Source organism: Pagrus pagrus (assembly GCF_965226575.1).
Source record: "Pagrus pagrus genome assembly, chromosome: 11".
In the NCBI taxonomy this organism is placed as follows: Eukaryota; Metazoa; Chordata; class Actinopteri; order Spariformes; family Sparidae; genus Pagrus; species Pagrus pagrus.
The window spans coordinates 5,071,777-5,096,888 of record NC_140195.1 but is presented as its reverse complement, the minus strand read 5'-3'; the positions used below and the strand labels follow the sequence as shown (position 1 = coordinate 5,096,888).

Here is a 25,112-nt window from a genome sequence, read left to right as displayed (position 1 = left end):
TCTCGGAAGGTGTCTCGGAAGGTGTCTCGGAAGCTGTCTTGGAAGGTGTCTCGGAAGGTGTCTCGGAAGCTGTCTTGGAAGCTGTCTCGGAAGCTGTCTTGGAAGCTGTCTCGGAAGGTGTCTCAGAAGGTGTCTCGGAAAGTGTCTCAGAAGCAGTCTTGGAAGCTGTCTCGGAAGGTGTCTCGGAAGGTGTTTCGGAAGCTGTCTCAAGCTGCCTCGTCTCATGTTGGGTATTAACCACTTTGCTGTGTCCCTCTGTGATGAGGAGCTCAGTGTAGATGCTGTTGAAGAGGGATCCACTTCCTGTTTCATCAGTTCCTTCAGTCACACATTCATACCTCCTCCTCAGACTGAGCTTATGTTCTTCAAAAACCTCCTGCAGAGCATGACTCACTAAAAAAGGGAAAAAATTGCAAGAAAAAAGAAAGGAAATTTGACAATCTGGTGAGTATTTTCATTACCAGTACAAGGCGATCATTTTAAGAATATATGACGAAGTCCAGGTTATGAAGTTCAGTTGTTGCTGTACATGTTCAATTGACAGCAGAGGCAGCTCTCTGTGACTGTTTCTTCCTCCCAGCAATATTCAACACTGATCTACTGATCAAATAATACAAAATATGTTCAGGTCTTGGCGATACCTGATAGACTTTAGAAGTAGACCAGTTTTCTTTCAACAGTACAATTCACAAAGTGCTGGAAATCTCTGTAACAGCCAGGCCCAAAAGTAAAAAAAGAAATAAATTACAAAACGGACAGTCGGCTCCAGGGCATATGGTAAGAAGTGTTCCTGGCTCCAAAAAGCACAGTTACTGAAGTTGTGCTCCTCTACTCAATTTGTTTGACAGTGGAGGAGATTTCAATCAATTTTTACCAAAATTGGCCATATTTGTGACTTGAATTGAATTCTAGTCCAATTTTTCCTGATCTTACATTATTTCCTTAGTGATTATCATTGCTCTCAAAATGCATTAAAATGCATAGATTTATACTACAGTCTTCAAATTTTTCCTTGGCCCCCCTAGCATAACTTCACCTCAGTGTTTCTAAAAACCTGGCTACGGCCCTGGTAACAGCTCAGAACTGTTTCCTCCCCGAGGAAGAGCTTGTCAACTTGTGGCTACACTACTGCAACTCACTACTGGCTGGTCAGCTTGCATCTGCCAGCCAACCTTACCGACAGCCTCTACACCGCCCCTCTGTGCCCTTCACTGGCTACTGAAGACTCTTGAAACCAATTCAAGTCAATGGTACTAACAATGAGAATGGTTCAAACCATGATGGGGGCACAGCTGTCACTCAAAAAAGTCACGGCTGTTTGCTGGAAAACTTAATGTAGCACGAGCCGTTCAGCTAATTTGATGAGGCTGATGTATGCCACATGGTTGATGACACTTATAAACAACATGTAATGAAATGTAGCAGGCTAGATGTACAGTCTTACCTTTACAGTGCTGTCTGCAGTCCAGTTCTTGTTCACTGGGGACAGAAGGAGTCTTCTGATGAAGCAGACTGGTCCCAGTTTGAGGTGATGCACTGTCTGTACAACCAACTGGATCCATCAGGATGTCCTTATCCGAAGCAGGACAGCTGCTCCTCTACAGAAACAAATTGATTATTAAACATCCAAATTAGGCAAACACTGTCTAGAGCCTCAGCTGGTCACAGAGAACTGTGAAATGTTTGATACCTTTCTGTTTGAATTCAACATTCAGTTTGTAGTAAAAAATAATGCTTTCATAAATATTCTGTCTTATTAAACATGAACTGATGTGCCTGTAGTTTGTCGTTCATACAAACTCACACTTCCTGCAACTACTTCACAATAAATCCTTCCATTAAAGCGAGCTGATGATGTGATTTACTGTTTAGCAGTCACTTTGGCCAGTTTAGATTGGGTTATTTAAGGTTTTTAAGAGTTTAGAATTGGTACAAATAATTGTGGCACACCAGGAGACTACGACACAGTGGTGTCACAGGTTCAAGTCACACTATGCAGTCATGAAACCTGGCCACACTCTTTTCTTTTCTTTAATGTCAATCATGACTTTGTAGCTACAAATGAATAACACTTCATTCTAACATTTCCTTCCACAACAGTCCACACGGAGGAAACAGACTCAGAGATTTTGACAGTAAAATTATAAAAATGTTAACACTCACTCTGCCTCAGTCTTCAGTTGACTCAACAGAGTCTGAACTGACTCACTAAACCTCTTCAGCTTCCTTGTTTTCATGCGCCTGGATCACATGGTCAGTGTTGTCTCCTCCCATCTCCATTTACAGGAAGTCAGTTGAATTGATCTGTGTGTGTGTGTGTGTGTGTGTGTGTGTGTGTGTGTGTGTTGCTCACACAGAATAGCTTTTTTACACAATGTGTCTATGAGCATTGACAAACCAAATTAAAACTTTTCTTTTTGAATTGTTTTGACAGTCAAGAAGAACTAAAAAGTAGACTCATTACTTCTCTATTAATTAGTTAAACCATCTGAAACTCTGAGCTCATGTTTGTTCAGCAAACTCTTGTCTTCACATTTCAGCAAATCAAACATGAACTGGCAGCTCCACCTAAGAAGGATTATTTCCAATATGCGTGCTGTGGGTTATCATGCTGTGTCATTCTGTTGAGATAAGACAGGCCCGGTAATTTTTTACTTTCCATAATGACTGCAATAAAGAAAGCCATTCACAATAAAAGCTCTTGCCTCAGTCGGATCGTTCCAAAGTCTAATGCATCGTGGTTATCTCGGCTTTAGATTGGAGAATTTATAATGAAAAGTCTGCTATAAAAACTGGGGACAAGCAGGAAGTGAAATACACAGGCATTTATCAGACAAAAGACACAGTTTAAAGACACGGCATTATGGGAAATGTAGGATCTAGTGTTCTGGACACATATCAGGGACTAAATGTAAGGATATCTCAGCTTCATAAGGAACATTTGTTTTGAAATTTGTGTTTAAGGTGTGCTCTGAGGAGTTTACATTACATATTTCAGCAGAAACACAGTTTGTTGTGTTTCTGTTGATATTTGATGCTTGATTTGTATCCTTTGTATCCACTGCATAGATAATTCATTTTAGTCTGTAATCCCCCTTCTAACTCCAGCAGAGGGCACTCAATGCTCAGTCTCAGTGAGTTGAGCTAAAGAGGTCAATTTTAATGAAGTCGGGAACAGCAGTTCTCTTTTATTCCAGAACAAGGGTATCTCAGTCCTCTGATGACCAGGAGCTGTTTATTAAAAGATTTGATTGCCTTTAATTTATTAAGAGAAAAGTTGAGTGGTGTGGAACTAAGTTTCAGAAATGCCAGTAAGGGGAAAAGTACTCTACAGGCATGAAGCTGGTTTACTGACCAATGAGAAAACCTATTTGATATAACATCAGTTTTTGTGTGTTAATGTAAAATCCACTCTCTGACCTCCTCAAGTTCAGATCCAGATGAGTCTTAAGCTGGGTTCAAGTTCTAACCTTAGCTTTGCGGAGGTCTCTAAAATGGCTAACGTTAGTATCAAAACATATCAAACCTGATGCTGCTGAATGTGGGACCATCACACACTTGGGCAGTTCAAACGGGGAGGATGTTATGGAAGCCCACTGATGCCGTTTAGAGAGAAAAAAAACATTGACATTCAGCCTAGAAGAAATATTCCCATGCTAAATCAAAACTATGAGATGTACAATCAATATTATTGGGTATATAATATTCAAAAAAATTTGAAAAAAGTAAAGTGACTTTAGCTCAACAACATTTGCAGGGAGAACCCAGTTCAGTGGAGGAGGTAGCTAACAGTGAACATACTGTTAATTTAAAATAGGATAAAGATCCAGATAAAGGCACCTTTAACATTGGGAGATTTTCAGACGTGTTTTCGTCAATAAACTCCTCTAATTATTTGCTCAAGTTGAGGGTGGAGACTAGGACAGATATGAATCATATACATCAGCTGAATAAAAGACGGGGAAGAAACTCCTGCCTGTCCGCCTCCAGTATAACTTCATGTGTGTGAGAGTCCGAGGGCGTTGAACCCCACTGAGAGCGGAAGCATTTCATATTCTTTGGCTGATGTGTCGCTCATATTCACAGCTGTTTCCTCCAGCTGTCCAGCTCTATTTGGCAACACGTACTGTGCTTCAGCTATTCTCATGTAAAACACAGAGCTAGAGTGAGTCATCTGACATGTTAATCGTCATAGCTGATGGCTGAATATGTGGGAATATGACCAGTCAATCAGATTTGGCTTGTGCTTGTAGACCGCTCCTAAACTTTATATAATGATGGATCATCCCTGATGGATGAAGTCGTCTCTCAGTAGTGACATAAAGCTCTTCGATAAGCTTGACTTTGATATCTGGATTTGATTATTTGCTCCTCTAGTTTATCCAACTCTCCCTACCCAACATGTGTTGAAGCCAGAGAACTTCAGACAAAGAGAAAATAGGACTTTTTTTTATTACATTGTGTTCTTCACAGGATTAATCAAGACTTTTTGGGGGCAACATGTACTGCAGGCATGCTAGTTAAACAGCTCCAAAAACTCCAAACACTATAGATGGTGTTTGTGAGTCACACAGGAAATGGCCAGTGTCCGCGGGACTCGAGGATGCCGCGGTATCCTCGACATTTTGTTGAATGCTGCCTTGGTTTCGGGACCTATAATAATGGGTTGAGACAGTTTATACTAAACATGTTTGACACAGTTTTTCCAGGACTTTTCTGCTGACAGGAGACAAGGGAGGAGTCCCTAAATCACACCACTGTGGTCAGTGAGATGCCTCCAGTATGCATTTCGCAGTCAAAGAGCAGAAATGATTTCTGTGCGGTGTTTGAGAAGAGGCAAAAGAACAGAGGAACAAACAGCTGCTCTGAGGCCTGCAGTTTATTTGTGATTCAGACTCTGAAATAAGGGCATGGTTCTCAAAATGTTTTGGCTTGTGACCTCTAAAAATAAAAAAACTTTTAATACCTTGTCATCCCCTGTATACTGTTACCAATTGTGACCAGCTCAGCATGAAAATGTCAATAATAAAAGGCGTAAAATGATCAACTCATTCGCAAGAATCAAGCAAAGTTAGACTTTTGTTTGTCTTAATCTCTTATTATCCATCTTGTGACCCCCAAGATTTATCTTGTGAACAGTTACAGAGGTCCAAACCCCATTTTGGTAACCATTTTCCTACTATTAGCCAGTCGGGTATCCATCTATTCCCCGATGTCAGTGCTTTTAAAGCAATTAAAGCCTAAAGGTAAGAAATGCGAGCATGTAACCAGAGGGTTGCCGGTTCAATTCCCTGGACTGGAAGGATGAATCTGGGTGGTAGAAAGTGAAAGGAGGTGCTCCCCCCTCCCTCATCTTCACCACTGAGGTGCCCTTGACCAACCCCAACCGTTCAGTGCAGCAGCCCAGTGGCCGGGCAGATCAGACTGCGGTTGTACTGAGCAGCTTCCAGGTCTGAATGTGATCAGGGCGTTCCTGACAATGAGAGCATTGCTCTCAGTGAACCCTCCCTGAATAAACACAGGTTAAAAAAAACAAATCAATTGTGCCAGATTTTAAAACCAGGAAGTGTAGCTGGGTCACATGTTTTCATCAGCCTATTTGAAAGCTTTGAATCAAGTGACGAGAATGCAGTAAAAATAACAATGTGTATGATGTTGGTGAGTTTATATGCAGGGTTGTAAAAAGTACCCAAAGTTATACTTAAGTATAGGTAAAAGCAAGTATCTGATATTAAATATGCTTCAGTATCAAAAGTAATTTTCTTAATTCACATTTAGCAGACACTTTTGTCCAAAGCGACTTACAGTAATTGACACACTGATGGCAGTGGCTGCCATGCAAGGTGCGGACCAGCACGTCAGGAGCAGTTTTGGGGTTCAGTATCTTGCCCAAGGACACTTCAACATGCAGACCAGGGGAATCGAACCAGCAACCTTCCAATAACAAGACGTTGGCAGCACCCCTGAGCCACAGCTGCCCCTTATGCATGGATTGAAAGTACAAGCAAATGTAAAATCAAATCAAAATCAAATCAATTTTATTTATATAGCCTAAAATCACAATCACATTGCCTCAGTTTACAATCTGTACAGTGAACGACATCCTTTGTCCTGTAAAGTTATACATATATTTACATGTTGGTACATAATCTACACTATGGGTCGGCCGATTATTGAAATCAGTGGTTTGTTGGCTCTGATGCAGCATGTAATCTGCAAAGTACCTAGTAACTAAACTTATCAATCAAAATGTAGTGGAGTGGAGTATAAAGTAGCAGAAAATGGAAATACTCCAGTAAAATACAAGCACATCAAAATTATACTTAAGTGCAGCAGTTGAATAAATGTAATAAGTTACATTCCATTGTTGCTTTTAGCTACAACAAATCTATAAGCATACGTGTGTGAGACATACATGGACATTATCATTATATATGTGTTACATATCCAATCAGTTATATCAAAATTTAAATGACACATCCTTTGTCGTCTAATTAGACCTCACAGGTGCTACGTTCATCCCACACCATCCATCGTGATAAGCCCATTGTGGTCGTCTCCTGTTGAGCCTATTTTGGTGAGCAAATAAGACCAGCTCCTCGCTATTTCTATTCAGGGTTGAGCTTTTAATTAGCAAACAGCTGCTCTCTCACATCTCTGAGTGTTACAGTCCGCTCTTTACACAATGAATGGACACAGACAAACAGGCCTCCACACAGCTCCTGACTTCAGTCCTGACACATGTTTCTGCATGTGGCTTTATTTTTGGAAAGTTAATTGTGTTTCTAATTTTAGTTGATTCTTGAGTTGGCCCTTTGTATCGACTGCATGAAGAAGTCAGTTCAGTCTTCGGTGTAGTGCCTCTTCTAACACCAGTAGAGGGCACTTAATGCTCAAGTATACTGTGTCTCGCTGGGGCGATACCTTTTTAATGAAGTCTGCAAGAACACTTCTATTTTCAGCCAAAATAAAGGGATCTCAGTCTGTTAATGACCATGAGCTGACCATAAAAACATTTAATTGCCATTAATTTTGTTAAGTAAAACACTGAGTGAAGTGGGACTGTGTTTCAGGGAATGTGAGGCAGGACTTTGAAAGAAATGGGCCTCGAGGGCATGAAAAGTACTCTACAGGCATGAAGCAGGCAAATGAAAAGGACAGATCTCTGAGGATCACATCTCCTCTTCTTTGGTTGACTTATAAAGTTTGTTGAGCTGGATCTTTCAGATAAACCATGACCTTATCTTGACAGAGATAGTTACTGATTACTTTCCAGATAAAGGTATTGCACATTAACTTCCTGCTTTGTTTATAAAAATATGATGCGTTGTGTAATCAGCTCAACCATGGCAACAATGAATGCATTTTAGGTTGATACATCACAAGTTATGCTCCAATAATGGCCTAAATATACAGTATACAGTGGGAAAAGTACTAAGAACTTAAGTAAAAAGTAGCAATACCAGATTACAAATACTTGCGTACAAGTAAAAAGTCCTGCGTTAAAAAAATAATAATACTAAAGTAAAAACACAAATGTAGTACAGTAACAAATGAAAGTAAAAGTAATCAACAATTCATTCCATAGACTGGCTGAAACTGTACTCACATACAATACCTTAGCAAATGTACATTCTTGAGTAAATGTACAGATATTGTGTTCAAATAATCAGCATGCAATCTGAAAAGTAACTAGTAACTGTAGTGAGTAAAATTACAATATTTGCCTCCAGAATGAAGTGGAGTGGAAGTATGAAGTAGCAGAAAATGGAAATACTCAAGTGAAGTATCTCAAATTTGTATTTCAGTACAGTACCTGAGTAAAAGTATTTAGTTACATTCCATCACTTCCTATACTTAAAGCAAATACCAAAATATGACCTATTTTGAACACTTACCTACTTTACGTACCTTGATTCTGAAATAATGAACGGAGTACTTTAACTTGTACCGGAGTATATTTAATAAAAAGGTAAAAGGTGTCAATACTCCCACCACTGTGATAAGTTCAATATTTAGTACCATAGCCAGACAAAAACTGTACTTACATACAATACCTGGCAAATGTATTTAGTTACTTTCTATACTTAGGTCCAGTATTGTAAAAAGTACCCAAAAGTAGCTGTAACTAAAGTCATCAAATAGTAAAAAGTACAATATTTGCCTCCAGAGTGTAGTGTAGTGGAGTATAAAGTAGCTTGAGTAAAAGTACTTAGTTACATTCAATCACTTCCTATACTTATAGTAAATATTAAAACTTTTAAAAGGGTCATTCTGTCTAAATGACCTACTTTGAACACCTTTACTCTGAAATTACAAATGGAGTACTTTTACTTGTAGTGGAGTAACTGAGTACACCTCAGTGTCTCCTGCACCACACACAGACTTTATTTACAACATGAGGAGAATAATGGTGTTTTCTGCGCAGTGGGCGCACGTGAGCAGTGTGTGTTCATGCGTGGAGCCATCATGGGTCTGCGCGGTGGCGTCTCCCCACACCGGGATTAGCTGTCTTCTCTTTCAGCACTCCCTGAATTCCATTCCGCCTTTTACTTTTCCTGCAGCTCTCTCTCTCTCTCTCTCTCTCTCTCTCTCCCTCCCTCCTCTCCCCCTCTCTATCCCAGCTCAGGACTTCCCAGTGACTTTACAAGACTGCGTTTAGCCCACACCAAGTCCCAAGTTTCGGTGCGCTACGGGGAGGGAAAGAAGAAGAAGAAGAAGAAGAAGCGAGTTTTTGGAGCCTCTCTCCGACGCTTTTAACGAGAAAAACGAGCGCGTAAAAGGATCCGCTTTACCTGTTGATGAAGTCCCACCGGGCGCGGGACGCAGAGGAGCAGTCGGGTTCCTTCACAGAGAAGAAAAGTGTGAAAAAGGTGCAGACATCACACCGCTCCAGTGGCCAGGAGGAGTGAAGGACCTCGGCTCTGTTTTTTTTTTTTTTTTTTTTTTTTGTGTGGTTCCTTTTCCCCCAGCATTGGCAGCCGGCGCTGGGTTGGAGGAAAAATGGGCACTCCGGCCACTTCGATCTGTGGACTTATCCTCTCTTTGATACTCACATGCCAGCTGGTGACTGTAAGTCAAACTTTCTCTCTTACTTTTTAAAAAAAAAAAATCTTTCATTCAGCCGCACTTATTCGCCCCCCAGAGGTCAAGTCAAAGTAACAAATCATTGCTTTTTATGTCCTATTACAGGCAGAAGACAGAGGCATGTGTTTATGTTGCTATTTATGCTCAGTAAATAGTGCGGGTCCGCTGGTGCACATGCAAAGCGGTGGCTGCGGAACAGATTCCTGCCCCACACAGTCATATCAGCATGCACCGTAAAGATGCTTTTAGAAGTAATATGACAAACTAGATCCTGCTGTTGAGTGAAGCTCAAGCTAAGTTTGTCCATAGAAACAAAGCTATTCATAGTCTCCCTGCAGTCCTGTACAGCCCCAAAGCTGCTCAAAACTTAGCCAGGCTGCACTTCTCACTGCACACACTGACTGTTTTGTCATTACACATGCACGGAGGTGCAAAGAGTACTGTATATGAAAACGTGCATGTATTACTTTCTGTGTCTTGTGTCCTCAGACTGACTTCTTTCTTATTAATGAATCAGTCCTTCAGAATAAAAGTATCTGGGGACAAAAGCAGTTGGGAGAAGCACCATATTGGGGATTTCTTTCTAAGCTGCATCCTCTTGTTTTATTGCAGGTCCTTAAAAGGTCTCAGCATGCTTTGAATTCAGCTTTATAAACAAATGTGATGCCTTAAAAGTCATTAAGTGGTCAGAAATGTGAATTTATGAAGTCTTAATTTACACAAACATCTAATCTCATTAAATTTTTTCCATCTTTTGCTTTTTTTTGTAAAAACGAGTCAAGCTCTTCTGCGTTTTTCCGATCACTGAACCTCATACTGTCTCTTTACTTCATACTTGCACTTACCTGTCGGCAAAACCAAGATTAACCAAACCCAACCTCTGCATGGGACCACGACTTACCTTTGTACTCACCTGCGATGATTGAATAAGAGAAAGATGAAGAAAGAAAGAAAGATGAGAACAAAAGGGACGGCGCTTTAGATTATTAACCAAAATCACAGCCCTCATCCTCCTGCAGTTGGGAGAATGCACCATATTAGGGATTTCTTCCTAAGTTGCATCCTCCGGTTTTATTACAACGTGTCTGCAGGTCCTTAAAAAGTCTGGAAACGCCTTAAATTCAGTTTTATAAGCAAATATGAGGCTTAAACGTCATTAAATAGTCTTACATTTGAGTTTATGAGGTTGTTATAACCACACACATTTAATCTAATTTCAATTATCCATCTTTTTATGTCCAAATGAGTCAAGCTCTTCTGTGTGACAGTCAACATTACACTTTCTTTTTACCTTATACTTGCACTTGTAGATAAACCTGTCTCACCCCTGCACGGGACCACTACTTACCTTTGTACTCACCTGCAATGACTGAATAAGAAAAATATGATTTGTGTTTGGTTTTTGGTTAAAAATGATCTCGAAAAGGTCTAAAAAAAAATTAATGAAGTTAAGTTTCTGATGCCTGCAGACTAATGTTTAGTATACTGCAGGACTGTCACTATCTTTATTTTCACTGCTGATTATTTTTTCCATAAATCAATTCATAATTTAGTCCACAAAATGCTTAGGGGGCGCAAGATTATGTCTTCAAACTGCTCATTTTGTCCAACCAATATCCCAAACCCCATATATTTAACTTCACATCACATTTCTGCTTCATGAGTGACTTAATTGAGTCATCAAAATCGTTGCAAATTAACCTTCTGTCCACTAACTTCAGCTCTAGAGTTCTGCCCATGCACTGTAAGGTCTTCACTCTTCTGTAATTAATAATACTCCAGTCTTAAGTATATGTGCTCAGCTATATCTGCTGTATGAATCATATAGAGGATGAGCGTCGCCTCCCTGCTGAGAATAGACTCCCCCTCCCTCCCACCAGCTAGAGATCCCGTCTGCTCTCTCACCTTTATGCCCTCCAATAAACAGAGCTGTCGTGGCTGAGATATCTGTGACTCCTCTGTGTTGATTTGATCTGGAGCGAAGCCTTTTTTGAATGATGGGGGCATAGTCGCGGTGGCCAGCAGACATAAATCTCTCACCTGCTGGATGCGGAGCGTATGAGCCGTAATATTCCCCGACGTTTTGAAAAGCTATAGTGTTGACGGCTCCGAGGTATATCTAACATCCAGCGGTGACATGCTATCGAGCGCCGAGCCCTTTCCTGTGGATGACATGATCGATCACTCCGCAGAGTCGAGACCGACGCTGTATTACCTGCATCCTCAAAGCCGAGTTATGTATCTTTAATATCATCGATCCACAAGAGCTACCCAGTTCCCCAGAGTGCTATCTTCATCCCTGGTGTCCCGACCCTGGAAGGTAACAGGAGATGGCCTCTACGCTATAACCCCCAGCGTTGATTGACTACCGGGCCAACAATACAGACGTAATTGAATTATCTGGAACCGCAAGCATCTGTTTCTTGCATTATGACATTGAACTGCAACAGGCGGACTGACCCTTGATTCAATTAAGCACACGTACTGGTGTTACTACGGGCCCTCCTCTCTCGCCCGCTGGAATGTCAGGGTCATGCGCATCAACTCAAACAATCAAAGCCAATAAAATCTCACGGTGGGTAAGAGCTCTCCATCACAAATGAGTTCCCCCGTAACCTGCTGTGAACCACCAGCAGTACAAGTGTGAGAAATTATCCAGGTGGACTGTTTTTACAGCTTGATATTCAGTAAAAACCTGCAGAAACGTCTTCTCATAGTCGTGATTTACAAGTACAGAAATGGACTGATGAGGCCAGTGGTCTGCACTTCTGGTCTTACTTATGAGAGTGAGGCCACTTTGTTTTCTGATGTATGACATCAGACCAACTGTGAGCACCACCACAGACAATTTTGGCACGGAGATCCGTCCCAGTATAGACTGTCATAAGTGTCCCTTGACTTCATTGGGGGGGGTTGGACTGGGGTTGGGGGAAGGGCGGCCTGGATTCCTATGACTATATAGTCTGCAGAGCGTGTGTCATTCATCGGATGCTAAGTGTTCTGCAGCAACAGCTTGATCTGGTTATTTATTTAGTTTGTCATGGGTGATGTATAGACCAGGCGAGGCGGTCCGTCCCTCTGTGTGGCGCCCCGGCTACCTGGTGCTTAATTCCCATTGAGAGTCGATGAGGACTCTGTGGAGCTGCAGAGCACAGCAGCGCAAACACCAGCTCCACTCCAAAGTTTGAACAGTAGGGAAGGTCTGCCCCCGCCAGTCCCATTCACATAATTGCTTGAAGACTGGGTTCAGTAAACATTGCATTGTTGAATTATAGCCCCAGGAGAGAGGCCATCCTGGCTGATGGGACAATGCAGCACTGAAGTGGCTCGCCCCCTCCTCGAGCACATTGGCACATATGGAGCGCAGGCCGGAAGGCTGGCATTTGTTGACTCTGCAGTGAGGTGTGACTTGGGCCGGTATAGAGGTCAGAGAGGTGAGGACTCTGAACCTGACTCTGTTTCTCAGTTCAGCAGGGGGTTCCTGGTGATTTATTCACAGCCCGGATTAGCTCCCACTGCACAGTTTCCCAAACTTTTCACTTTTAATTTGTGAGTGCAGTTGAACATGTCCTTGTGTACAGAGCAGCTATTCCAATAAAGTCTGGCACTCCAGTACAAGCGTTTGTTCAACACTTGCTACCCACTGTCTTTATTTTTTGTTCCTCTACTGTTACACTGAAAATATTCCTTTTCAGTTTGTGCATTTTTGCTTTTCTACAGAGCCCAAGTTTGGCTTTATTTCAGCCTGTTGCTGAGTATATTTAGAAGCAGTGTAGTAAATATACAGTATTGTTACACCAATACGAGCCGCCTTTTTTCACTCTCCTCTCCGAAAGCGAGTTGACACATGCACCTCTTTAGGGCCCACATAGCCTCACTTCCTCCAGTCTTATCATATGTATATTTTACTAAAAACCTTAAATTGTATGTCCTCAATGTAGTGTCAGTTTTTTCCCTGTGGTATCGAACGTGGTACTGAATATTGATATTGTAACAATGTCAGAAATGTAAGTTTAGTGACAAAAATCCTCTTGTGCCTGTGCCACTTGCTCCCCTCCAGGCAGCCATATGCTTTCATTCATTTAACTGAAGATATAAACAGACTGAAAGCCAAATATATTGGCATGGTCCTTTAAATATCCACAGTGCGCCCTCACACCCAAGCTAGAATGCCTTTCCTTTTTTTGTCCTTGGCTCCCATGCAGACTGCAGTGAATGCCAGAGTCTGTATTACTTGATTATTATGTATTCAATGAGGGAATTGTATTTTATTGAAACCTCAGAGATCGGTGTGATATGTTCAGGTGGCAGAGATGCATCAAAGCCTTAAAGATGGACACAATATATTCATCACACTCGCCTCGGACACACCCTCACACACACACAGACACACACATGCACAAAGAAATCTCTTCTCACAATAGACACTGCGCTCCGCGGCTGCAGCGGCAGCTTCGCTCTTTCATGCCCGGCGTGTCCGTGTCGGACAGGAGAGCCGACTCCAAACACAGCTGCGCCTCAGCTGGTACAGCAGCAACGCTGTGCATGTGCTGACATGAGCACACATACTCTTAAGTAGTGCCTGTTGTAACTAGAGTCCCACTCTTTCCATTCACAGCTCCTCGCACATTTACGTTCCCTCGCTCTGAAGTGTATGCCAGTGGATGGCTTTTGTTTCAGACCGCAGTTTATGAGCTTTATGTGGAAGAAATGTTTCATTTAGTATTTCCCTCTTTTTAAGCCATGAAACCGCTCTGATTAACACACCTGTCATTCATTTCGGCTTTGATAACACAGCGCATTCAACACACCTCAAACACGGAATGAGATAAAATGTTTTTTCTTTCTTTTTATTCTACGATGCTTGTTAAATATGACTGTGTGGCAGGAAGCCGGTGTGGTCCAGTGATCAAAGTGGACATCCTTTAACTGAACAGGCCCAGTGAGGCCCAATCGCTCACTTACTGCAGTGCCTGTGGGCAAGAATAAAGTAAATTACTACCAAATATCTGGATTTTTGCCTTTTAGTAAACTCTCTTTGTAGTCGTCCACGTACAGAAAGGATCTCCTGGCAAGTTTCACTAGAATAGCACGTTCATTGTCCATGTCGTACGATGTCAGTTACCCCTTTGGCGCCTTTTCTGAGTATATATTTCACTCTTCATTCCTGCGCTGTGCAGCTAAAAGATGCAATAAATCCAACAGAGTTCATGTTGAGGTCACAGGATGTCTCGAGGACACACGGCAGTCTACACCGCAAGCAATAAAAAACAGCTAATCGTCAGAAACTATTTGTGGCGCCACAAATCACAGTCCTCCAATATTTCTCCCTCACGATGTTAAGTCGGGAAAATTAATGATCATTATTTGGAAAAGTGGTTCAGTTCGGAGAAAAAAAAGCATTTTTCTTAATGTCATTTGGGGATTTTACTTATTTTTGTATTAATGAGCGGCGAGCAGGTCGTTCATTGGAAGCACTTCAACACCGGCTCCTCTGGAAACAGTGAGCTTTAAATCTAACACTCGCTCTCAGCTTGATAAGAGGAACAAAAGCCTGTAATAGACTGGCACAGGCTCTGACTGATTTCCTCATCTTTAACAGCCTTTCCTCAATCTTTTTTCACATTGTACCACCAGGCTCTTTTCCCAGGCTGCACCCCGACTCGCGCTCATTAGAGATTCATTGAAATGCTAAGTTAACTGTATTGCATTTTCCCCTTTGAAGGTGCTCCATAGTTGTCTGTGCCCCTATTGAGTCTGCCATTGTCTTTGCTAGGCGGCATTGATGTGAAGTCACTTGGGCATTCTGCTGCATTGTCTTGTATGGTCTCCTCCCAACTTATACAGCTGCTCTGATGGGGGAGGTTGCTGCCCTTTTCAACCAAAGACGTTTTTGTGTGTTGTGAACAGATTTTTTTTTTTTCCAGGGTACTTAAGTTTGCTAAAGGAATGCTATCATTCTTTTTTTTCTCCTCCATTGTCTTTTGAAAGCAGGTTTGACCCTCACATCCCGTGAAGTGTTTATAAGAAATCCCACCCTGGTGTCTTATCAGAGCTGATGATTTCTCACTCCCTGCCTCCGCTTCCTCCCTACTGTACAACAAGTCTCTACCTGTGTCAGACTAAGGCTTTTCTGTCTCTGCGAGACTTTATTGTAACCTTAAGAAGATGCAAATTTGCCTAAGCTGTTGTTAAACCCTTAATGTTCACAGAGGGAGGTCGGCAAAGTGGAATTTCGCAGGCTTATGGGTGTAATGGCTCAGTGAAAAGTAAATACGGGGGGAAAACACTGACTTCCCCTTTCTGCTAACCTTTATTTAATTCATGGGCTTGTTCTGAGGGCAGTCGTACAAGATTGCTGCTCTTCAGGACTCTAATTAGATGACTTCACAAATGAAAGGTTTGAACACCAGAGCTGAGGAGCAAGAGCTGAATGTTGTTTCTTCTTATGATGTAGTAGGTGATTTGTTATTTTTTAACAGGGGAAGGGGCCTAACCCTTATATAACCCCAACCTTATTGTAAAAACCATATCTGTAGTCATGTCTCCCCTAAAATATATAGTTTTTAGACATATTATAGGAATATAACAGGCATCAGTGTCCCTCTATGATCCTCACACACTTCAGCGACTATGTGTTGCTTCTTCTTACTTTGATCATTAAGACGACACCACTCTACAGAATATAAAGGCTACAGTAAAGTATATAATTGAGTATTAATGGATTAAAGTTTAGACAATATTACAGATCCCAGATGAAAATGAAAGTAGGGCAGGAATGAGCGCAAAAAGTCAGGCAGACTGGACTTACATCGAACTACACAACCCATCAGCCCCTGCTCTTCTTCATACTAGGTATGGAGAGGTTTGCAATTTGCTAACGAGGGAGGTGGCATCCCCCCTGATCCCCCCCACCTCAACTTGCCTGCTGACTGTATGCAATTAAATGTGCAATGCATAAACAATATTTTGGCATAAGACCAAAACATGCGGTTTACACAAGCTCGCATCAGCTAAAGTCATTATCTGAAATAGATATTGCCGAACTCATCATCCTAAAAGTAGAAACACACAGCAAATGGAAAAGGAAATAATAGTCACACTCAGAGGACTAACTAGCTGTATGTGCTTTTTTTTCTCTTTAACATGGATCATCAACTTATGAGGGTGCTGACTCTGTGTCTGTGACTCTGTTAGCTTTAGCCTCTGTCTTTTTAGCACAATATTGTGTTGTTAGCCACCAAGTGTATATTCAAGACCCCTTCTACACGAGTCTTGTTTTTAAGATCGAGTTCGAGACAAGAAACATGAAAAAGCCAGCCTGAAGACAGTGTTTTCGTCTGATTCATTAAGCTGACGTTAGCTTTATTAGCAAGCTATCTACAGCTACTGAAACAAACACGTGACAGCCGTCTTATAAGGGGCGTAGAGCGTAGTGAGCGTCTTTTTTGGGTTTTTAATGCTACGTTCCAGTTAAAATCGTTCCATTGTCCCTTTGAGCTCCAAGTTGACCATTACAGACATAACGCACAATATAGCAACAGGTGAACTGCTAGAAAATGTCATCCTTCAGAGCCACTGTTAACATATGAGCCATACTGCCTCTGGTTTTTGGGAAGTTCTCAGTTCACCGTGCCCCTCACCGAGGCTGCAGAGGCCCTCAGGAGAGCTGCGCCGGTCTGGTCTGTGTTATCATGTCAGCTGCCGTCCCACGAGACATAACAAGTCTTTTACTTTGTTAAACACACATCCTCACTCACACACTTAGACGCTTTGAGTTCTCACAGGAATTTTCTCTCTTTGTCGTTGTCCTTTTCCTCTATCTGCTCGGTCGCTTACAGCTCGTCGGAGTCCTTGCACAGGTGGTAAACTGGCATTCAGATCGTATTCCTACACACCTGATTGTCTCCTTCTCCAGTTACAAATCCAAGACAAGTGATTGGCTCCGCGATGAGATATTTTTAGAGCTGAAAGCAAACGAGTTCGTGGTTTAAGAGGTTTGCCGGCAGCCCATTGTTTTGGTGCGGCGGGTTGTGATGGTTTAAAAACTTTTGTCCCTTGCTGAGTCACCATCCTGTCGGGGAAATGAAACCTGGAATTATCTGCAGGACAAGAGGACCCCACTTCCCCCTGAAGCAAAGTTTATTCAGGCTTTCCTGTGTGCATGTCAGATGTCCTGCTCTATATATGCTGAAAGAAATACCCCAGTGTATTGTGTTGTTTTTCCAACCCCCACACTCACTTTTCCCTACTTCAATCTTTTATGTTTATATTCGAAAATCCCCATAATCTGTAGTCACTCTTGTTTTTTCTGTGTTCATATCTCAACAATACAATCTTCAAACATCCCCCATGCAGGCTTTCTTTTCTTGCAGTGAAGTAATGAAGGCTTTTATCGCAGGGTTTTTATATCATGCACAGCGAGACTTACTTAATTCGGGGCGTCAGTCAGCTGGTTGCAAAGCTGCACAGAAGTTTGTATAACTTGGCAAGAAACAAGCTGGAACTAAGGATTAATGAATTCCCCTGGACTTAATTACGGCAAAGTACAAGCCCTTGTTTTTATTTTCCTCTCTCAGCTAGAATGTGATATTTCGAATTTCCCTCACAGTGTGTTTCGACCGAGCAGACGTGCTTGGTTGGAAATATTTTCCATCCAGGTTTGCTGCTTTTTGAAGATGCAGTGTTCCACGCCAAGAGCCAAACTGTGTTGTCATGGAAAAAAAAAAGTCTTTGATTCAGACACACAAAGCCACACACTCATTCACATACTGTATTTTTAATGAAAAGTAAATATTACTCACACCAAATCAAAGAGACCCGTATAAATGAGGCAGAACATTCATCACCAGGGTTCTGCATATGTGGCTCTTTGGATGCATCAGACGTGACACACTAATACACCATATTTGGTTATTTTTGATTCATTAAATCATGGAATATGATATTTTTTTATGACTTTAAACCAAAAAAAACAAACATACCATAAGCCTGACCTGTTGCTACGACTGAAACTTTGTAATTGGCTGTTTGCTAGGCCACTCCCACTTCTCACATGGCACACATAACGGTGGCCAACGTTTGTTACGACTAATTCATTGTAATTTTTTTTAAACAATGGACCCTTTTTTGATAAAGGATATCCGACAAAGGCAAACAAAAGCAGGCTTCTTCTCTCGTTCGCGATCGTTGAATTTTCCAGCTGAAATCATGGTTGGTTTTACGAGTTGGTCTAAAACGCTCCCGTCTCCAGCTGACCTTTAAATGGTCCAGCTGACTTTTGTTTTAAATATAGAGGTTCTTAAATATAGGCCTGCCATTAATAGCTACATACTTATTGTGCTAAAAGACTGATGCTAAAGCTGCATGACCCAGGCAAAAAGTCAGCACACTGTAAATATGATCAAGAAAAAATGAAAGAACCAACCTTTGTTTAAGATTTAATCCTAAAGTTTGTCTGTTTAGCTTGAATACCTATTTGTAACGTTAGCCAAAATCCTGATAGCATCCAGGACAGGCTTCACAAACAACATGTAAATGGGGTTTTTATTACAATATAACCGTGAAACACACAAACGACTGTAGTTTGATGATTTTCTTGGCCTTGGAAATAACTCTACTGTAGCTAGTTCACAAGCTAGCCGGACATGCTAATGATTGCAGCCAACAAACTCTGTAAAATCCTTTTTTATTTGCTCTTGTGTCTAAAAAAAATGACACCGCTCTCCAAACTCTATTTATTGCTCTTACTACGGCTCCGGGCACACCAGTTCATCTAAAGTTTGACAGGCCTGCCGTACTCAGTTATGGTTGCTAAGCTATGATTGGACAATGTCTCCACGGGGGAAGGGTTTAGAGAACGGTCGGTCGCCCAGTGCTTTAGTTTCTAGTATTTTTTATACATACTGGATGCGTCTCACAGCTGATGTGGTGTATAGGTGGTGAATAGGTTTGGAAGTTGCAGCAGCAGCAGCAAACAGTCACTTCTGTGTGAGAAGTTGTGGGACTGAAAAAAAACCCCGAAGCCACTGATAGGAGAGGAATGTGAACCCTGTTGGTGGTTTGAGCGTTTCGCTAGATTAAAATCACAGCTTCTTGTATGCTGCTCGAAACAGTCATCACAATTGAGCCTACGGATCATTTTCAAATACACTCCTCTCGAGGCTGATCCAGATCACCGTCAGGGACAAGCTGAGAAGGATTTCAGATTTCTATCTTTATTCTTGTAGAGTATTGCCAGCTCAATACAAAGAATTTCAAACACTCCTTAACCACCCCACCTAAAGCAGACTAAAGTAGCTTAGCATCCATCATGTGCCCGGAGGCTTGACATTATGCACGTCTACCCCACTACCTGGCAGGCCTATTGAAGCTGAAGGCAGGCCTTGTAAAACAGTTGGTAAGGCGAGGGGAATTTCTGTGGTTTCAGACTAAAGTGGCTGCATATAATTTTCTCTCCGCCCAAACCATCTGTTGATCCCTCGGAATGAGGACTCATCTAAATACTTAGCTTAAAGGCTTGTTTATATACTTTCTGAAAGTTACAGCTTACTGTTGGATCAGAGATGGCACACGGAGAGAGAGACGCCAACGGATGTGCAGACTTATTGGGAAAAAGGCAGTTTTGAAATCCAATCGAAAGTTCATCACCGTGTGTCTCACACTTTGCATTGTTGAACTTCTGTGGAAACATGAGTCACCTTGTATTCTCAGTGAAGACATACAGTTTACAGTAAGTAGCTGGTGACCACCAACAGTGCCTTTACAACACCACATCACTCGAGACCGAGCGATGGGAACAGCAGCTGTCGAGCGCTGCAGATTTTCAGCGCACAGCTGTTACGATATTGGTCGAATTTTGACACTTGTCCATTCAAGATCGCATTCTTTGATCTCTTTTTATAGGTACACATATGGGAGTTACTAATCTAAATTACAGATCTTGACGTGACCTTGATGTTCGTCGGAGACAGTGAAGGCCTTGCCTTTCTGTTCATCTTCATGCAGGCAGCACCTCCAGCCAAGTCAGGCAATTATTGCTTTAAAAGGGATAATTAAATGGTTCTTCCCCTGAACCGAGGGCCTGTGTGATTTATGTGGACTATGAGCGCATAGAGGAGGCTCTATCAGCTGTGCCAAGACGAAGAGGCCCAGTCTTCCCTACCAGGCTCCACCTGCCGAGGCTCTATTATGACCCTGTCATGGGTACAAGGGGTGTAGGTGGGGGGGGGGCACGCTGGGGCTAAAGTTTGGCACAAACACTCGACTTCAGACTGCAGTCAGATTCTCTGGCACAGACATCAGTCTTGCCTTTTGACCACATGGCTAAGTTCAGGCTGTTGTTTCACCAAGGCTTTCCTGGTGCTGGGATAATGGAAAACAAGATCTGCAGGAGATAATAGAAGAATGAAAGGAGAGTTTTATGGCTATTTGTTGTTTAGAACAGGCCGACCAGACAGGCAGAGATTAGGGTCTGATCGGCCCTGGGTGCTGTGTCTAGTGCTGCAGCCCTGAGGTGGCGCTTGTTCCCCCTGATATCATTTACCATCCCATAACATAAGGCTTACTGTACACAACAATTTAAATATAAGCATTGTAAATATCCTGCTGCAGATCTGTTCTGTCTTGTTGCCTGTTGCTGATCAAAGGCCTCTTTCAGAGACAGAAAGACTGTTGAACCTTTCTTTTCAAAGCACCCTGAATCAACACACGCTTTAGGTAAAATATGCATATGGGAATCTTGACGATTAGATTCGGCTCGGATTCACCTGCCAACGATTCAAATGCAGAACGGTTCAGTATGCTTGCTGTATTCTTTATGGTTGCAGACATTTGCCCAGTTTGTGTTTCCCAGTAAGTTCATAAAATCCGCCTCCTCCCATCATCATATCTCTCGACATGTAAAAACTAACTTTAGCTTAATGTTCCTCCACAATTCAGGAGAGTGATGTTAGCAAAATAACTAACATTTTTTGTCCAGCCAAGACTGAAAAAATCCACAATTAACATCAGTAGACTGTCATTTTGTGTAGGATGCACACTCCTGATTATGCTCTGCTGCGGCATCAGTGCAGAATCTTTTATGTCCTCTAATGTGGAAGCTGCATTGATACGTGGCAAAAGATTGTTGGTGGAATCAAAAACATAAGCATTTCTTTTACTTGCAGTCGGTCATGGCTCATCCTGCTCTAATTCAGCCCCCCTGGGCAGGAATACCTGGGAAATAAGCTGAGGAATGAGAGTTGGCTGATGTGAATACCTTCAAGTTCACATGAAAAAAACGCAAGCAAAAGAAATTATAATGTAATTTATTACAACACTTTTATTCATGTATACAAAAAGGGAAGCAATGTTATTGCTCATTGTCTGACACAGCAAAGTTTTACCATAAAAACCTGTCAGCGAGGTCAGACGGAGTGATGTAACCTGACTGGTGAAAGCTGACTCTTCAACGATCCTCTTTCTGCTCTTTTTTCCTTCAGAGGTCATGAACTGGCTTGTGCTGGCTTGTGCATTAGCACAGCGATGAGTCACACGTAGAGCCGACTGCAGTTAGTTTCACTGCCTCCCCTCGTATACCTGACTGGTTCACTTCGCTGATTAACCACCGGAGCTCGGCGTATTTTCACACGAACACACAGAGGCCCCTTGCCTATAATTACCTCTTATTATAGTAGGAAATGGATCCTTCACATCTGCTTTCAATGAATAGCCAGGTTAACCCTCCTGGCTTCTTGTATTATTGCATAAACTCCTGGCAAACAGATGTCTTTGTAGGTGTGAGCACACCTTCAAATTAAGGCCTGTTGTTGAATTATGAGGACAGGTGAAATTTGTCTGTCAACTACAGGGAGGAAGATACTCCCAGACTTTGTTTATGGTTGTCAGATGTCGGCCCCTCGGGTTTGTTGTGTAGTTGGTACAAAGCCAAAGACACTCTCTTAAGTCCCTATGTACGTGAATATAGAGTGTTATTAAAGTTAATTATCTGGCTGAGGTTTGTTCCCCCCTGCAGCACTAAAACTGGTCACTCAGGAAAAATCAAAACACAAAAATCCATGGTCCTGATTACATTATAGTCCGTTTAATAGTGTCCCTCCGCCGTGTAAATCAACGACGCGGGTTGCAGTAGGAATGCAGACGCTGTGACATAAAAGTTTATGACATAAATGCTGAAATATGATAGAAGTCAAATTAATGGAACAAGCGCTGCTGTTTTATTGACACACCTTTTTCAGGTTAACGTCTGACTTTATGTCCCGCTCCTGGCTAATTGTAATGGGAGCCTTTTACAACAAAGCACAGGACCAGGATCGTTAAACGTCCTCTGGTAAATTAAAGGTAAAGGTAAATGTCTGCAAAGGGAGGCCTTATTAGAGGTTTGTGGGTCCAATTAGCGACCCGATAGTGGGATTGTTCCTCATTAGTTCAGACTGAGATGTAAGTGAATGTAATGGGGGTGTTTCCATTTCAGTCACTTTGATAAAGATTCATTTAAGAGCCACATTTATTTTTTGATTAAGATAACGAAAATAAAATGGGCTTGGAGATGTAGGGGCATCTCACAGGGCTAGAGGGTACGCTAACTGCTAACATTTACGTCTGTTACGTTGATCCACTGGGTTCAGATCTACAGCACAGTTTTATAAAATTGTTACAGGCGAGCATCCAGTTGAGAATTTGTTTTAAAATGTCCAATTATTGACTTTTCTGCACCGAGACCGAGTCAAGATAATCCTTCAAGTGAGAATTATGATGCATATAAAAGCTATTTTTCGCCCGTCCCTACTTATTTGCTTACGTCCTGTAAACTCGCAATTATTCACTACGGTCTTGTGTTTTTGTCTGTTTACACTGTGGTGACCACTGTGTTTGCATGTAGTTATTGTTCTGCTCCGAACACGCCGGCAGTTTATTTTGGGGAGTATCTTTTGGAGGAAGGTTACGTGAAGTAAAGGAAGTGTTTAATTTAGCTTAGGGATTTTATCTGGCTCTCAAAGCGTAAGATCCTGCAGGCGTGGTCCTGTCTGGGGGAATTCCTTCCCCCAAGTTCATCAAGGAGAATGGGATAGCTGTCAGGCTTTACTGAAGTGCTCCTTTATCTCGCTTATATCCAGATATACATGCTGGTGATTTTTTCAGCATAGCCAAAAAATGCTGCCTGCTGTTTGAGGAGCAATTAAACCAGACGAGCTGGAGGTTTCAATATTTATATTATTTATTGTTTTTTTGTTTGTTTTTTTAATCAATCTGTGAAGCATAGCAGCTGAAACCACATCACAACCTGCTATTCAGTCTGTGTGACAGAGTGGTGAATGATCCCTGCAGGGAAACAGTCTAGACAGGAAGATTCACAGTCTAGGTGGGTTAATATACTGTATGTCATTTGGCTGATACAGTCGGTAACTAAATACAGAATACAGTCATAGCTTTTAAGCATGAGTCATATTGAAATGTTTTATCAGGATGAGTGGTGATTATTAATGGAAAAACCATTAAGGGCAGTGTGAGGGCCTGCAGCCGCTGCATTAGATGGGCATATATCCAATCTAAATATAGGGATAAAGGTGTAAAATTAAAAATGCCTGCGACTTTTTTGATGCGTTTGAATGTTTTTGCATGTTTTCTCATGTATGGTAAGAAACTGTGCGAGACGTCAGGTCGGCGAAATTGTAAATGTTGCAGGAAAAGTCAGAGACGTCTCAAGAGGCTCTTGTTGAGCCCCTTGTTGACCTTGGACAAAAGTAATGACGGGACTGCTGTTTATCTCCCATCCAACAGCTTTTCCCCCTGGCTCCCGTTTATGACCATATCTTCATCCTGCACTCTCTCAGTTTGCTTATCCAAAGTCTGCTCTGAGACTTTGGATATGTTTCGGCTGGCCTGGATTTCCATACTTGTTTCTAAAGTTGGAGGCGGTGCAGCAGTATAAGGAACGTCTTGTGCGAGTGTTTAACTGTTATAACAACAGCTGGCAAAACTTGTTAAACTTTTTAGCCAAGTGATTTCTCTCATAAATCCTTCGCATTAACAAGGGAGTGACTGCCTGCTTCTGTCCTGATATAGATACAGAGGTTGTAAAACAGATACAAGCTGGAAAAAATGAATCTAAAATGAGATCCTATTGGAATGACCAGTGGTTAACCTGAGGAATACAGGTAAACTAATCCTATTTATAGGGTTGGGGGTCTTCTGACCGGCCCTAAACAAAAGCGCTTTACACCAGGAGAAATCCAACCTCCACGTCGCTCGGATATCCCAGATCCTTCTCCTTGAACCGGCCTCCAGAACGTAATCCGGTTCTTTGCAAGTGTCCTGCCCCCTTGATCCTTTGTCAAGGGGTGACAGAGGGAGTCTGAATCGAGGGTTTAAAACTGTGAATGGAGAAGGTGAGAGCCAGTCAGAGTGAAGGAATTTTATGCAGACAAAGTGGGCACCTGATCCCCTCTCACATGCCGAACCTAATAATTGGCTTCAGGAATGTTCACATTTCTCTGCTTTAGGGTATCGTTAAAGAAGCAAAGCTCATCGGCTTCTTGGAGGGTGGTTAAGATCCTCCTTGATCCTCGGATCGGGGGGGGGGGGGAATAAATGACTTCCTTCACCAAACATGGAAGACAAACCTACAGGAAAGTCCCCTTGTTAGGCTGAAGTTTAAGGTCACTTCACATCAAGCGAGAGTGTGGGCGGATTTGCTCCAAAACATTCATGTCTATTTTTGGTCATTAAAATTGGACGCTGTCAAAACAAAAGTGCTAAATAGCTCTTTTCTGAAAGCAAAGCATAAACAGAAACAGCTCTTCTTTGTGTAAATCTTCTCAGATAATCACATCCTCAGAGTCTCTGCATGCTCATACCCAGTTTGAGGAGATCTCGAGTCGTGCGCTGCACAGATGTGGGTGTGCCAGAATGCTGCGCAGTAGTTGGCTGTGCCTGCCACCACTCACAGCGTTTTCTGAAACATGGCTTTCTTCAATGTTTATTGGTTCTTGTCCAGGCCTAACCTCAAACGGGGGAGGTGAGGG

General features: G+C 42.1%; 1 protein-coding gene across 12 annotated transcripts in view; it reads left to right on the top strand.

The window, feature by feature from the left end:
* Positions 1 to 8,655: 8,655 nt before the first annotated feature.
* The window catches only part of hspg2 (heparan sulfate proteoglycan 2), a 98,609-nt gene continuing 82,152 nt past the window's right edge, over positions 8,656 to 25,112 (top strand). For all 12 annotated transcript variants that reach the window (XM_084366346.1, XM_084366344.1, XM_084366336.1 and 9 more), the window contains exon 1: positions 8,656 to 9,072. In XM_084366346.1, coding sequence (XP_084222472.1) covers positions 9,004 to 9,072 — 69 coding nt within the window. In that variant the 5' untranslated portion in view covers positions 8,656 to 9,003. The remainder of the gene's footprint in view (positions 9,073 to 25,112) is intronic.